Genomic DNA, 12883 nt, shown 5'->3' on the forward strand with positions numbered 1-12883 from the left:
AAAGCCTGGACAGAAGACCTGCGACCAGGCATTAGCAGTCGAGGGAGGTTAAACATCAAAAGTCTGGACAGAAGACCCGCGACCGAGCATCAGCAGTCGGGCGAGGTTGGACATGTAGAGTCTGGACAGGAAAAGACCCGCTACCAGGCATCAGCAGTCGAGGGAGGTTAAATATCAAAAGTCTGGACAGAAGACCTGCGACCGAGCATCAGCAGTCGGGCGAGGTTGGACATGTAGAGTCTGGACAGGAAAAGACCCGCGACAAAGCATCAGCACCGCTGACCCAAGACGCGCTGCGAGCAAAAACACCGGCCGGCCACGTCGGCAAAGACCAACCCGCACGCATAGGCTTGGCAACGGGTGTATGCTTGAGCATGTGCATCCAGGCGAAAAGGAAGACAGGCGAAAAGGACGACAGACGAAAAGGAGGACAGACGAAAAGGAGGACAGACGAAAAGAAAGACAGGCGTAGACGTAAAGGGTGACATCACGTGACTCGCTTACTGCCAGTCTGCCCGCACCCGCCTCCTACCAGTGACACGTCGTTGCCGACCCATAAAGAATCCAGGCCCATCCCTGCGTCCCGCAAGTCCTTCCGTGCCGCAAATTCTGGATGGTACTCCCCATTCGATCATGTACATCTCGACGCATGTTTGGTTATTTACTACGTCGTCACAGCCATGTTCCAAGGTATCGCCTGTTGATGTAGCGCCCTTTTCATACCAAAATTACCATGTTACTGTCAGAGGCGCGTACATCCAGAGGGAGGCCCTCCAAGAGTGTAAATATTGGCATCACCAGAACAGTATTCAAGCCAAAGCGGCGTCGGAGCTCATCTTCGTATATGACCTTGTATGAGTTGAGAACACTTTTGGTAGGGTTTAAGAGCCGATGCTAGACCCACGGCACATGTCGCCATCACATTAATTCAGATCGCAGTTCCCTGTCGGTACTCCTGTGAGATACGCTTTCTGTATATGGCTAGCGCGAGTTACCCGGCAACGTGTGCATAACGTACTGATAACACGACTTGAGCGATGGTAGCACAAACGCCAAGCTTGGCTCGACAGCTTGTGGCTGGAAACGTCAGGGCGGGTTCTTTGAGAACGTGATATCCAGAGGTCACGTGATATGCACTTCGGAAAGCGTGCGCCACACTCTGAATCTATCGTAGCTCAGTGCTGAGGAAACCAGCTGTGCCAAGCACGTGACGATGCTAGTGACCGGCAAGTGAGGAGAGCAGTCAGTGAGTTTGCAAGGAAGAAATATCTTTACTGGCTAGAGGGGCCAAGTCTATGTGAGACCGTAGAGACAGGTATTGTTTCTATGACAAAACTATGCTCTTTGTTCCAAGTAAGTAATATGGAGTAGACACATCTCTGGTATTTTATATACTAACACAAGTAGGACCTACGTGATGGGGATAAGCTTACTTCACTCATTCAAGACGCAAGAAGATTCCTTATGTATCATAAAGGTGCCATCGAAGGGTATCCTCTGCAGTCGTATGCATCGGCATTATTGTTCAGCCCAATAGGTAGTCAGACCAGACAACTATTCAAGCACGAAGAGCCTAAGGGAATCACCATCAGGCCAGCGTCAAGCGACAAGTGGAGCGCGTGCCTCCAGACCCTCGAGGGCCATAGCGATACAGTCAGATCCGTAGCCTTCTCGCGCGACTCAACGAGGCTGGCGTCAGGGACGGGTGACGGGGCGTTAAGGATCTGGGATGCGAGCAGTGGCGTGTGCCTCCAGACCCTCGAAATTGGCCATACTCCTTTCAACTTATCCTTTGATTCTACTGGCTCTATTCTCTATACTGAAATGGGGACTATTGCCCTCCAAGGTGGAGAAGATTTATCCTTTGGCTCTACTGGCTCTGTCCTCTATACTGAGATAGGGACTATTGCCCTCCGAAGCAGAGAAGGCTTTACTGCAAAGGAGACCATAGAGCTCACACGTTCCCAGTTTGTATCCACTAGCCTCAGCTCAGACAGGAAATGGATCACTCATAAGGGTAAGAACGTACTATGGATTCCATCAGAGTATCGGCCGTCTTGTTCATCTGTGAGTGGGAACATTGTAGGTACAGGTGTTAGCTCTGGAAGAGTATGGTTTTGTACGGCTGATCTATAACACTTTAAGCATTGGTTTTATCGTGGTCTTTATTGACTTCTTTTGCTCTTCATTATCTCTATCTCATAGAGGGGGACTGTCAAGGTGGCTAGATGGCTGTGCGGCTAGCTGCATTAGCGGACTTTCAAGGGTGCTGCGGGTAAGAAGAAGCACTATCAGAGCTGGATTACTTCACGTCACGTGCTCAGTGATCTATCACGATGACAGCAAGGTCAAGTACGCGGGTGAATAGGTAAGTTAGTGTCAGGCTGGGCATGTGGCGAAGCCACCTCTGACCCATGACACCAAGGCACGTAGCAAAGCTACCTCTGACCTGTGTCTTACGATATCAGTACTGTTCTGGCATAGGCTCACCATCAGTGTGAGCCATGTTACCTTTTGGTTTGCTTGTCTCAGTGGCCGGAGCTGAGGCTTGACAACCTAGCTCTTACTAACAGGTTCCTAGGCCACTAGTGACGCGAAATTCGCGATCATCTCTCTTGTAGGGGGTATATGACGAGAATTCAACCCCTCTATATACCTAACAAGCTTCTCTTCTTGTTGTGGGGTGAGCTTCTGCCGGTTAAGGTTCTTAATCTCTAGAGGTGCCTGAACGCGCTTATGTCTCTGCGCCAAAGTTACACAGTTAACACTATATTTATTAGCAAAAGTCTGATAAACAAGTTTTTCTCCTAGTTTCAGCGCTTTAATGGCTGCGATTGCATCATTGATAGGTGCCATGGTCGTTGAGTTATGACGTGTTGAAGATAGGTGCAGTTTTTGGTGTTCGGTCGTCACGCGAATCCGGTCGTCACGCGCACGGACACTGTACCGTAGTGCACAAAACTCTCGGAATACGTTCTTCGATCGTCTTTCCATGCAGTCAGTAGCCCGATATTTGGATCGTCTTAAGGTATGACGCTAACACAGGGGCGTAAAGTCGATGAAGCCTCAAGTGACGATTATGTGCCATCGAAAGTATGCCGCAACACATTGTATTTTTGTGCTGCTCCCTGCTAGTCTCTGGAGAAGAAGTTAGAGAAGAGTTTCTTTTTTGTGGTAAGGCTTTAGAATGAATGTGGGGAGTTTTAATATGCCAAACAAGCGGACACCTTGCGGCACGGCGGGATTTGCGTTACGCAGGGATGGACGTTAACATCCTTGTGAAAGCGAGCTGTGAGCTTCAGACGACGAATGCGACCACGAAGGTTATTTGCGGACGTCGAGCCTCGTGTCACCGTTGTGAAGGAAGTCGATATCTGCGTATTCTCGACCTGGCGACAACCTTTCATTAGGCTTCGCCATAATTGCAAAGGGATCCTTGCAAGGGGCTGCCATTATGAACAATGCCGACTGCTAGCGCATTCCAGGCAACCTGTCAATCGCCTGAGAGTGAGGTCCCACGTAAGAGCGATCGCTGCAGCTTCCGACTCAGCTGACACCCGTGCGACATTACGGAATCTTGACGGCATCGTCAAAGAGAACGTCGACTGAGTGCTCAACAGGACTGCGAGCACTGACCCAAGGCACCGCACCCGAACTGCATGAGAAAGCCTGTCAATAAACAAATGCCCAAACCACAAGCAGCTGACAGCCCAAGTGGACTCGCTCGTCTATCGCCTGAAAGCCACAATATGCAAGCCGCGACACTCGACACCCTACATCAGGAGCATTGGCGAATCAGATGGGGAGGGCCTTGTGCGCGCCTAAGCACAGACAAGCGACGTTCATGTTACCCAGTCTGCACGAGTGCTGCACGAGTGCAGACAGATATGGGCCAGCGGATCCCCAATCTCGTTTCTGCCTCTCAGCTGGGTACTTCAGCTCCCCGTTCGAGACCGCCCCGTCAGATGTGGACAAAAGCCTGACACCTCGGTGGACAAAAGCCTGATACCTCGGTGGACAAAAGCCTGATACCTCGGTGGACAAAAGCCTGATACCTCGGTGGACCCACCTGTTTGACGACTTTCGAACCTTTCATACATGGAAATGGCACTCCGGTACCTGCTCTCCAGTGCGATACTGGCTGTGGCAGCCGCACAAACAAACGAACGAGATCCCATCAACGACTTCTGTCGGCGGCATCTGCATCAGACATGTGTGGTCGACAACAAGCTGTATATAGACGGCGGGAAGATATACTACGGGGGATCCGTGGACAACGAGAGTGTCGCTGAGCAAAGTGAGTCTGTAGTGGGGTTGCACAGGAATGCATGTCGCTGATCTATATAGACACTCGACTCATGTGGGAAAACGTCCTGGACACCAAGAATGAATACAAGTTCCCACCACAGTATACCAATCTGACAAAGGTACGGTACGGTACTTGGCATCTGAGCTTCACGTATGCTGATCATCCGTAGGATCCAGATATACCTTCCGTCAGCGGCGGGGTGCTATGGCCCGACTCTATCAATAAACTGTTCTATCTATTTGGCGGAGAGTATGACAACACAAACGACGTTCAGTCCTTCACCACATTATGGCTGTATGACATCCTCTACAACACATGGAACCGCTCCAGTGCCTCCGATGGCTCCTTGACAGGCATAAATTGGCCTGCTCTCGGCGCTGGCACCTTTACCGACGTGGGAGTTGCCTACTACTATGGCGGGTACCTGACCAACCTGTCAATGCCGAAATGGACTGGTGATCGTTTGATGTTAAATTCCTTAGTCTCGTTCAACATGAACGCTCGAACCTGGCACAACAGCACGTCTGGTCAGACACCACGCGCCGAGGGAGCGCTCCATTTCATTCCCGCTTCTGCTGCGGGTATGCTTGTGTACTTTGGAGGCGTGGAGATGGTCAACGGTATGACGCGCTATGTAAGTCGGACCTTCCATCGCCAAGTCAATCACCGCTAACGTGTTACAGGCCAACATGAGCGTAAGCTGACCATCAAAACCCGTCCAACCCTATACTGATGACAGCCATAGAACATCCAGCTCTTCGACATAGCTAACAACAGGTGGTCTACTCAGACCGCAGCCGGTGACGTTCCATCGCCAAGACGCGGTGCCTGCGCAAACGTCATCTGGGCCAAAGACAAGTCTTCATACAACTTGTAAGGACGATGCTCGAGTTGACTAACAGATACTGACAGTGCACAGTTATGTGTACGGCGGCATCACCGACAACGAGCAAGCGGTCGATGAACTGTACATCCTCACTCTACCCTCGTTCCAATGGACTCTAGTCTATCCAGCAACCGTGCCGAACTATGTTGGAGGCAAGGCCTGGATGTCGTGCGACGTAATACGAGACTCGCAGATGCTCTTCGTCGGGGGACAAATCCCAAACGCTTCGTTGCCAGAGTGCGATGTGCCCAAAATTGGTGGCCAGCACGGACTTCTACTTGGACAAGAGGCTGCTGAACAGGGTGCGTGGTGGCACGCGATCCAGGACAACACGACGGGATACAGAGTGCCTGACAAGATCGTCTCACTCGTGGGCGGCAAGTAAGTATTCATCCCCACTCAACATCACGTGTCGACTCTAATCCAACGCAACAACAGTGTCGATGGACATGCCACCGCAACAGCCCCAGCAGCCGGCTTCGCAGTGCCCGACCTATCCGTCTACTTTGGCACAACAGCTTCCGCAGCACCACGAACAGCATCACGCATCATCCCAACAACAGCTCCAGCAACACCAACGAGCCGCCCAAAGTCCAAATCACACACGGGCGCCATAGCCGGCGGAGTCGTAGGTGGCGTAATCGGCCTCGCCGCCCTCATAGGCATAATAATCCTGATCCTACGCCGCAGACGCGCGAGCAACCAACCAGGCGCCGAGCCCAATCGCGCCGAGCTCGCAAGCCATCCAGCGCCGGATCCGAACACACCCAAGACGGGCGGCGACTACTCGGTGCAGGGCAGCAGCGCGATGCACTCGCCCATGGCCGAGGCTCCGGCGTACTCGCCACACGGCTGGGCCGGCGAGCAGCACGCGCGCCACCACCAGGGCCTGCCGCCTCAGCACACCGCGTACAGTCCATCGCAGCCCTACTATCCCCCGCCATCGGATCCTTTGCAGACACATACGAAACACGTGGATACGACGCACGAGCTGCCGAGCTCTGCGACGCCGGCGCTTTCTGAATTGCCGCTCCTGCATAGTCCGGCGCCGAAACGAGCGGGCTTGTAGATGGTTGCTGACTGGAAGGGAGGGGTTCGAGAGAGCTTCTTGTACACGTATTGGTTCCTTCGAATGCACGGAATCCAGATCCACCAAATTCACTTCTGAAGACCGCGAGAGATACACGTTCGTGCCCTGCCGCTTCGTCCTCTGCTGCTGGAACGGGCTCGCCGTGCCAATGGGCAGCCAACCCCGGACCGGGTCTACGACGTTTATGTCCGGACCGTGCATTGCGCATTCCGCTTCCAATTTTGCATCGCCGGTGCGTTGCGAGCATGGTGTCCATGTGCGCAGCCAAAGCAGTTCGTTGGCTTGCCTGAGGTTTGTGCTGAGGAACGTAGCGGCGTGCTCGGTCCAAGCTAGGAGGTACGTCGCGCTTTTCGAAAGTTTCGAGCTTCGTTAGTGATCGTGCAGCGTTCCTGAGAACACGCTTCCTAAGAGCACGCTTCCAGAAGACGTGGCAGCTTGTTGTGTTGAGACTACGGTCGTGCTTGCAGAAGTGCCGGTGAGAGTCTTGGCCGAAGAGGATATTCGATGAACGATGAAGGGCTCGAAAGTGAAGCGAGGACTCTTTTGGTGTGTTAGAGATGATGGAAAATGCTGGCTTGCCAACGGGGAACGGAGTGTGGGGAAGTACACAGCAGGTGCATGTCTTTACTATTGCATGATTGGGTTGAGCAATATGTAGCTTGATGTAGCCGGGAAGGTTGCTAGGAAGGTAGCTAGTAAAGTCGATATGTCGCCCACTTGAGGCTGCGATGCGCAAGTTTGGTTAGCAGTGAAGAGGGCTTCGACTCAATCGCGAGGCAGAGCCCATCTCGACCGTGCGATCTGAACTGTAGACCGAGCTTCCTCGTGCGTTACAACTTACGAGCCTCCATGTCATCCAAACCCGTGTCGTCCGTTCACACAGTTGAGCAGTCTGAATTACATATTGGCGTGGCTTTGGCTTCATGCCGAACAATATCAGCCTCAGAGCGCTCTAAGGCAGTTGTGAGGGTGCACTTATGCGCGCTGCTGGAACACAGATCCGTTTGTACTATGTTTCCCTCTCCAGATTCCTGGAGGTCGTGTCCGAACTCGGTCCGTTCCACATTGTTTCTGCGGGATGGTCAAGGTCCTTTCTGGTCTCGAAAAATCGTTTTAGTAGGCACTCGACATGTGGGCAAGTGGTTGGACAGATAAGTCGAAGGCATCCTCGGCGAGCGTCTAGTTCGTTCGAGGCAACTTCTAGGATCGTATCTGGTGCGTACAGAGACCGGGTCGATCGCCATGGCACGACGCAAACGCCGCTGCGGTTTTTAATCCGCACCCATCCAGCCACATGGCGCACGCTTACTGCGAAAGCCTCATCTTGTCCTTGACCCTTAAGATGAAGGCCAAGCTTGCTTGAACAGGCAAACACCGAGATTTGGGTTGTTTACTCGCAGCTCGTGAGATGTCGTCATCTGCTTCGATAATTGGCGGGAAATTAGCCGTTCGTCCATCCACGAACCGCGACACCTTGCGCATACACCAACCTGGCCCATCTCCCAGAAGACATCCCTGCCCACCAAGCTTACCCTAAGCTGCCCCAAGCTTCATCCAAGGATGCTTGGAATGCTTGGGGTTAGCGCGCGGGGACCCCGCATGCACTGATGCACTGTGGAGATGAACAGCGGCCGAGGAGAAGATTTCAGGCCCATGGCGGAGAAACTCGTTCACTGTTATAATGGAGCCAAGATCAGCCAAGGCGCGGAAGACACATGAGTGAGGTCGAGGACCGACTATAAATTGCTCTGGAAGACGTCTCGTTGCGAGATAGGACGCTGTAAACCAGTCTGTGATCATTTCGGCGCCATGAGGTCCTTCTCTGTTCTTCTTGCCCTCGCGGCTTCTCTGACTTCGGTGTCTGCTTCGGCTCTCAGCGAGAATTCTGTCCCGGCTGGCGCTTCCGTACTGGTTCCTCGCTCGGATTCACTGCTGCCCAGGAAGCCTCGAGAGAAAGACAACTGGGGCAACGCCGTTGCGCACGATCGCAAGAAGATCACCATCCGTGCGTCTAAGAACGACACAGATGACATCAGTGACGACTTCCTCTGGGCGCTCAAGAAGGCGAACCACGGCGGTCTTGTGCACCTCAAGAAGAACCACAAGTATGTCATCGGCAAGAAGCTCGACCTCAGCTTCCTGAAAGATGTATACGTCAACATCGATGGAGAGCTCAAGTACACCAACGACATCAAGTACTGGCAGGCCAACAACTTCTACTACCCTTTCCAGAAGAGCATTACCTTTACAGTCTGGGGCGGAAAGTGAGTTGTCAATCGTGCTGGACTTCTCTCGAAGGCTAACTTCGACTAGGGACGTCAAAATCTACTCCGACTCAGGCACTGGCATCATCAACGGCAACGGTCAAGCCTGGTGGGATGGCTTCTCAGGTGCTGAGATCCTAGACCCAAACAACAAGTTCTACCGCCCCATCCTCTTCCTGACGGACAATGCGACTAACATCGAAATCTCGGGTCTGCACCTCAAAGACTCTCCCTGCTGGACTACGTTCCTCGTGCGGACCAAGAACGTCGTCTTCGACAACATCTATATCGACGCCGTGAGCACCAACGCCTCGTCGCTGCCCAAGAACACCGACGGCTTCGACTCGCTCAACGTCGACGGGCTGACAGTGACAAACACCCGCGTCAATGTGGGCGACGACTGCTTCTCACCCAAGCCCAACACAACCAACATCTTCGTCAAGAACCTGTGGTGTAACGGCACCCACGGCGTCTCCATGGGCTCCATCGGCCAGTACCCCGGGGTGAAGGATTACATCAGCAACGCCTGGCTGGAGAACATCACGCTGCTCAACGGCCAGAACGGCGCGCGCCTCAAGGCCTGGGCCGGCCCGGACGTGGGCTACGGCTACATCGACAACATCACGTACAAGGATATCATCATTGAGAACACGGATGCGCCCGTGGTGCTGGACCAGTGCTACTTCAACATCAACTCGACCGCGTGTGCGCAGTACCCGAGCAAGGTCAACATCACTAACGTCAACTTCATCAATATCTCCGGCAGCTCGAGCGGGAAGAACGGCAGGGTTGTTGCGGATCTGACGTGCAGTCCCGGCGCGACGTGCAATGGGATTCATCTCGAGAACATCAATATCACGAGTCCTGCGGGCTCGCCGTCGCAGATTGTGTGCGAGAATATCCAGGGCGATATCGGCGTTGATTGTATCCCAGCGAGCGAGGCGGACGATTAGACGAAGACGTAAGCGGGATAGTAGAAAGTATGGTATCAAATGCAATAATACAGAACGCTAAACTATGCAAGACTCGTTAACTCATGATTCCTCACAGCCGTGCCTCGACATTCGCGTTGACGCTGCTGGCCTGCGCCTCGCTCTGCTCCGTCTTGGGCTGCAGCGCACTCTCAAACACAGCCATGAACTTCTGCACGTCCGCGAAGGTGTTGTAAAGCGGCGCAGGGGCCACGCGGATGATTCCCGGCTTCCTCTTATCGCAGATGACGCTGTTCTTCTCCAGTGCCGCAGCGACGTCCTCCATAAGATCCTCCTGCAGCAGGACACTGAGCTGCGCGCCGCGGAACCGCGGGTCTGTGGGCGAGATGATCTTGAACGGGAAGTCGCCGTCTTTGATGTTCCGTGTTGCCATGGCGGAGAGCAGGTGCTCTGCGTAAGCGGTCAGCAGGAGGGACTTTGACCTGAGCTGCGCCATGGTGGTTTTGTTGAAGACGCTCAGGCTTCCCGACAGACACGTCAGGTCGACGATGGAGGGGTTGGAGCACTGGAACCCTTGCGCGCCGGGGGTGGGCTTGAATTTGTTGTCCATGAGGAAGCGGGAGGACTTGTCGTGGCCGTACCAGCCCTTGAGGCCGACATTGTGGTCGTTGTTGCCGTGCTTCTCGTGCACGAAGGCGGCGGCGACGGAGCCCGCGCCCGTGTTCATGTACTTGTAGGTGCACCAGCAGGCGAAGTCGACGTCCCACTCGTGCAGCTTCAGTTCGACGTTTCCAGCGGCGTGCGCAAGATCCCAACCGATCGTCAGACCGTGCTTGTGTGCGTGTGCTGTGATGGTGGGGATATCGAGGAGCTGGCCGGAGTAGTATTGGATACCGGGAAGCATGACCAGAGCGATCTCGTCGGCGTTTTCGGTGATGAGCTTGCAAATGTGCTCGGTGGTCATAAGGTAGCCCTCGTCCGGCTCGACGGTCAACATGGATTTCTTAGGGTCCAGACCATGCCACTCGATTTGCGACTCGATAGCATACCAGTCGCTGGGGAAGGGTCGCCATTCACACATGATCTTGTGCTTCTTCTCTGTGGGCTTGTAGAATGCGGCCATCATCAAATGAAGGTTGATTGTTAATGTGTTCATAGCAACGATTTCTGAGGGCGATGCACCGACAATGTCGGCCATCTGCTGTGAGCATTGTGCAGCGAGATCCTGGTACGCGGGCAATGGCGAGTCCTCGAAGTTTGTGAAGTGGCCGCCAACGGCGATGGATCCCCAGGTCTTCAAGTAAGCGTTCAGGTGCTCGCCAACAGCCTTGGGCTGGAGGCCGAGCGAATTGCCGCAAAAGTAGATGCCCTCGTCATCGGCGCTCTTGGCTTCTGCGGATGTCTTAGCATCGTCCTTGAGCTGTTTCCGCGCAAGCTGCGCCTTGGTCGGGACGACGAATTCGTCTCGGAAAGTCTTCAGGATCTGGTTGCTGCTGTCGAGAGACTGCGCAAACTCAGGCGTGTCGGCATTCGCGGGAAACTCGGGCTTCTGGCCCTGTCGGAGCTGGTTGATAGCGGAGGTAGCGTCCATCTTTTGATTCAGCACTTGGAGTGGGTGTGAGAAATGCAATGCCGCGAAGGGATGTGAAATTTGAATGAGCAGATGCTGGAGCGACACGTTGCTGACATATATACACTACGTCTTGCAAAAATCGTGGAGTTGTTTCCGTCGCCTGCTTCCGACGATCTGACGCCACCATCCTCTAGTGTGTGCAGCACCTTCCGCTTTTGGAGGTAGTTGGACATAGTTCCGTTGAGTTTCTGTTCTAAGGGCTTGTACCCTAGCTGAGCGTCGGAACGGATATTTAACGGAACCACGTCCTGCCTCCAAAACCGGAAGATATTACAAACACTTAGACCAAGCCTTCGCTTCACCGTGCCGCGATCATGAGATCCATGGGCTGCAATCAAGTAGTGGATCCTTGTTTTTGCACGTAAAAGCGGTATCAGAAACCGTTAAGTAGTAATGCACCCCTCTAGACTCCAATTGAGCCTTCACTTCTTCACTACACATCCACCATGAGCCCTCACAAAGTCGAAGCTCTTCCCTCCGCAGCTGCCCTGCCATCATATGGCATCTCAAAAAATGGCTTCCTGCCTGCGAGTGCACCACTGACCCGTCTACCGAACGACTACTACCTCCCATGGGAGTCCATTGTCGAAGTGTTGCCAACGCTGATCGAGACACGACAAATCCGCCAACGCGTCGACGAGCTTCCCATCCTCGACACAGCATACCTAAAGACAGAAGCAGAATGGCAACGAGCATACTCAATGCTGGCCGTCATCACGCAAGGCTACGTCTGGCAAGGACCTGAGCCCTCAGAAGTGAGTCCCATGCAGCCGTTCCATTGGGGTGACCCTTTGCTGATAAGCAATCTAGCGCTTACCCCCTACCATCTCCGTGCCCTTCCTGAAAGCCGCTGAGCACCTCGAAGTTCACCCAATAGCGACGTATGCAGCCCTGAACCTGTGGAACTGGAGACCCCTCGAAAAAGGCGCCAACATTACTCAGCCGGACAATCTGGTAGCGCTGCACACAGCCACGGGATCGGATGACGAATCGTGGTTCCTCATCATCTCGAATGCAATGGAAGCCCGGGCTGGGCCTTTGTTGCACATTATGCTTGCGGCGATGGAGGCTGTTGAGCACAATGATGTTCCTGCAATCGTGTCTGGACTCAGATACTTTACAGAGAGCATGAAGGATATCGGAAGGCTGCTAGAGCGCATGGACGAGCGTTGCAACCCACAGAGATTCTACTACACCATCCGACCGCTGTTGGCCGGTAGCATGAACATGGAGGCTGCTGGTCTCCCGAACGGCGTCTTCTACGATGAGGGCAATGGTAAGGGTCAGTGGAGGAAGTACCGCGGCGGCAGCAATGGACAAAGCTCGCTACTGCAATTCTTCGACGCCGCGCTCTCTGTCAACCACACCCGCTGTGGCAACTTCCACGCCGAGATGCGCGAGTACATGCCCGGCCCACACAAGAGGTTTCTGGATGACATCGAGTCCATCGCGAACATTCGAAGCTATGTCGACTCGCACCAAGAGGACACGGAGCTGCTCGAGGCTTACAATGAAGCTATTGCTGCGTTGAGCCGGTTCCGCGATATCCACATCGCCCTAGTCACACGATTCATCATCATTCCCGCACGTCAGGGAAGGCCAGCGCAGTTTGCGGAGCGCAACGACATCGCGTCCATGAGCACGAAGATGGCCGCGGAGAAGGGGCAAGTGCAAGAGCTGGTGGGCACCGGCGGGACAAAACTCATCCCATTCCTGCGGACGTCCAGAGACGAGACAAAAGAAGCCAATGTCTCGTGAGGGATTATTGG

General features: G+C 53.8%; 6 protein-coding genes across 6 annotated transcripts; 4 read left to right on the top strand and 2 right to left on the bottom strand.

Moving 5' to 3' along the window:
- Nucleotides 1-1069: 1069 nt before the first annotated feature.
- Nucleotides 1070-2158, top strand: M421DRAFT_363951 (uncharacterized protein). Its single transcript, XM_033589700.1, has 3 exons — nucleotides 1070-1147; nucleotides 1195-1353; nucleotides 1408-2158. Exons 2-3 carry the CDS (start codon nucleotides 1327-1329, stop codon nucleotides 2134-2136), a joined length of 756 nt encoding a protein of 251 aa, XP_033451250.1. The 5' UTR covers nucleotides 1070-1147; nucleotides 1195-1326; the 3' UTR covers nucleotides 2137-2158.
- Nucleotides 2159-2472: 314 nt separating this feature from the next.
- M421DRAFT_364190 (uncharacterized protein) lies at nucleotides 2473-3092 on the bottom strand. The gene has a single exon (XM_033589704.1). It carries the CDS (start codon nucleotides 2992-2994, stop codon nucleotides 2578-2580), a length of 417 nt encoding a protein of 138 aa, XP_033451251.1. The 5' UTR covers nucleotides 2995-3092; the 3' UTR covers nucleotides 2473-2577.
- Nucleotides 3093-4104: 1012 nt separating this feature from the next.
- On the top strand, nucleotides 4105-6264 carry M421DRAFT_57308 (uncharacterized protein; the record flags this gene model as incomplete). The annotated part of the gene is made up of 7 exons (XM_033595489.1): nucleotides 4105-4297; nucleotides 4348-4427; nucleotides 4479-4922; nucleotides 4969-5004; nucleotides 5055-5182; nucleotides 5229-5576; nucleotides 5634-6264. The coding sequence occupies 7 exons, from the start codon at nucleotides 4105-4107 to the stop codon at nucleotides 6262-6264; spliced, it is 1860 nt and encodes a 619-aa protein (XP_033451252.1).
- Nucleotides 6265-7857: 1593 nt separating this feature from the next.
- M421DRAFT_364238 (glycoside hydrolase family 28 protein) lies at nucleotides 7858-9548 on the top strand. The gene is made up of 2 exons (XM_033589705.1): nucleotides 7858-8549; nucleotides 8599-9548. Exons 1-2 carry the CDS (start codon nucleotides 8095-8097, stop codon nucleotides 9500-9502), a joined length of 1359 nt encoding a protein of 452 aa, XP_033451253.1. The 5' UTR covers nucleotides 7858-8094; the 3' UTR covers nucleotides 9503-9548.
- M421DRAFT_418492 (kynureninase 2) lies at nucleotides 9514-11168 on the bottom strand. The gene has a single exon (XM_033591807.1). The coding sequence runs from the start codon at nucleotides 11070-11072 to the stop codon at nucleotides 9594-9596; it is 1479 nt and encodes a 492-aa protein (XP_033451254.1). The 5' UTR covers nucleotides 11073-11168; the 3' UTR covers nucleotides 9514-9593.
- Nucleotides 11169-11560: 392 nt separating this feature from the next.
- On the top strand, nucleotides 11561-12872 carry M421DRAFT_57977 (indoleamine 2,3-dioxygenase family protein; the record flags this gene model as incomplete). Its single annotated transcript, XM_033595554.1, has 2 exons — nucleotides 11561-11869; nucleotides 11925-12872. The coding sequence occupies 2 exons, from the start codon at nucleotides 11561-11563 to the stop codon at nucleotides 12870-12872; spliced, it is 1257 nt and encodes a 418-aa protein (XP_033451255.1).
- Nucleotides 12873-12883: the final 11 nt, after the last annotated feature.

This window comes from Didymella exigua, assembly GCF_010094145.1.
Source record: "Didymella exigua CBS 183.55 unplaced genomic scaffold M421scaffold_7, whole genome shotgun sequence".
NCBI lineage: Eukaryota > Fungi > Ascomycota > Dothideomycetes > Pleosporales > Didymellaceae > Didymella > Didymella exigua.

Excerpts from the sequence above, each read along its gene's own strand:
- M421DRAFT_363951 (XM_033589700.1), top strand. The coding sequence starts at position 1,327 with ATGACAAAACTATGCTCTTTGTTCCAA. Across the intron at positions 1,354-1,407 it reads AACTATGCTCTTTGTTCCAA|GACCTACGTGATGGGGATAA; the intron begins GTAAGTAATATG and ends TAACACAAGTAG.
- M421DRAFT_364238 (XM_033589705.1), top strand. The coding sequence starts at position 8,095 with ATGAGGTCCTTCTCTGTTCTTCTTGCCCTCGCGGCTTCTCTGACTTCG. Across the intron at positions 8,550-8,598 it reads TTTACAGTCTGGGGCGGAAA|GGACGTCAAAATCTACTCCG; the intron begins GTGAGTTGTCAA and ends AACTTCGACTAG.
- M421DRAFT_364190 (XM_033589704.1), bottom strand. The coding sequence starts at position 2,994 with ATGGAAAGACGATCGAAGAACGTATTCCGAGAGTTTTGTGCACTACGG.
- M421DRAFT_418492 (XM_033591807.1), bottom strand. The coding sequence starts at position 11,072 with ATGGACGCTACCTCCGCTATCAACCAGCTCCGACAGGGCCAGAAGCCC.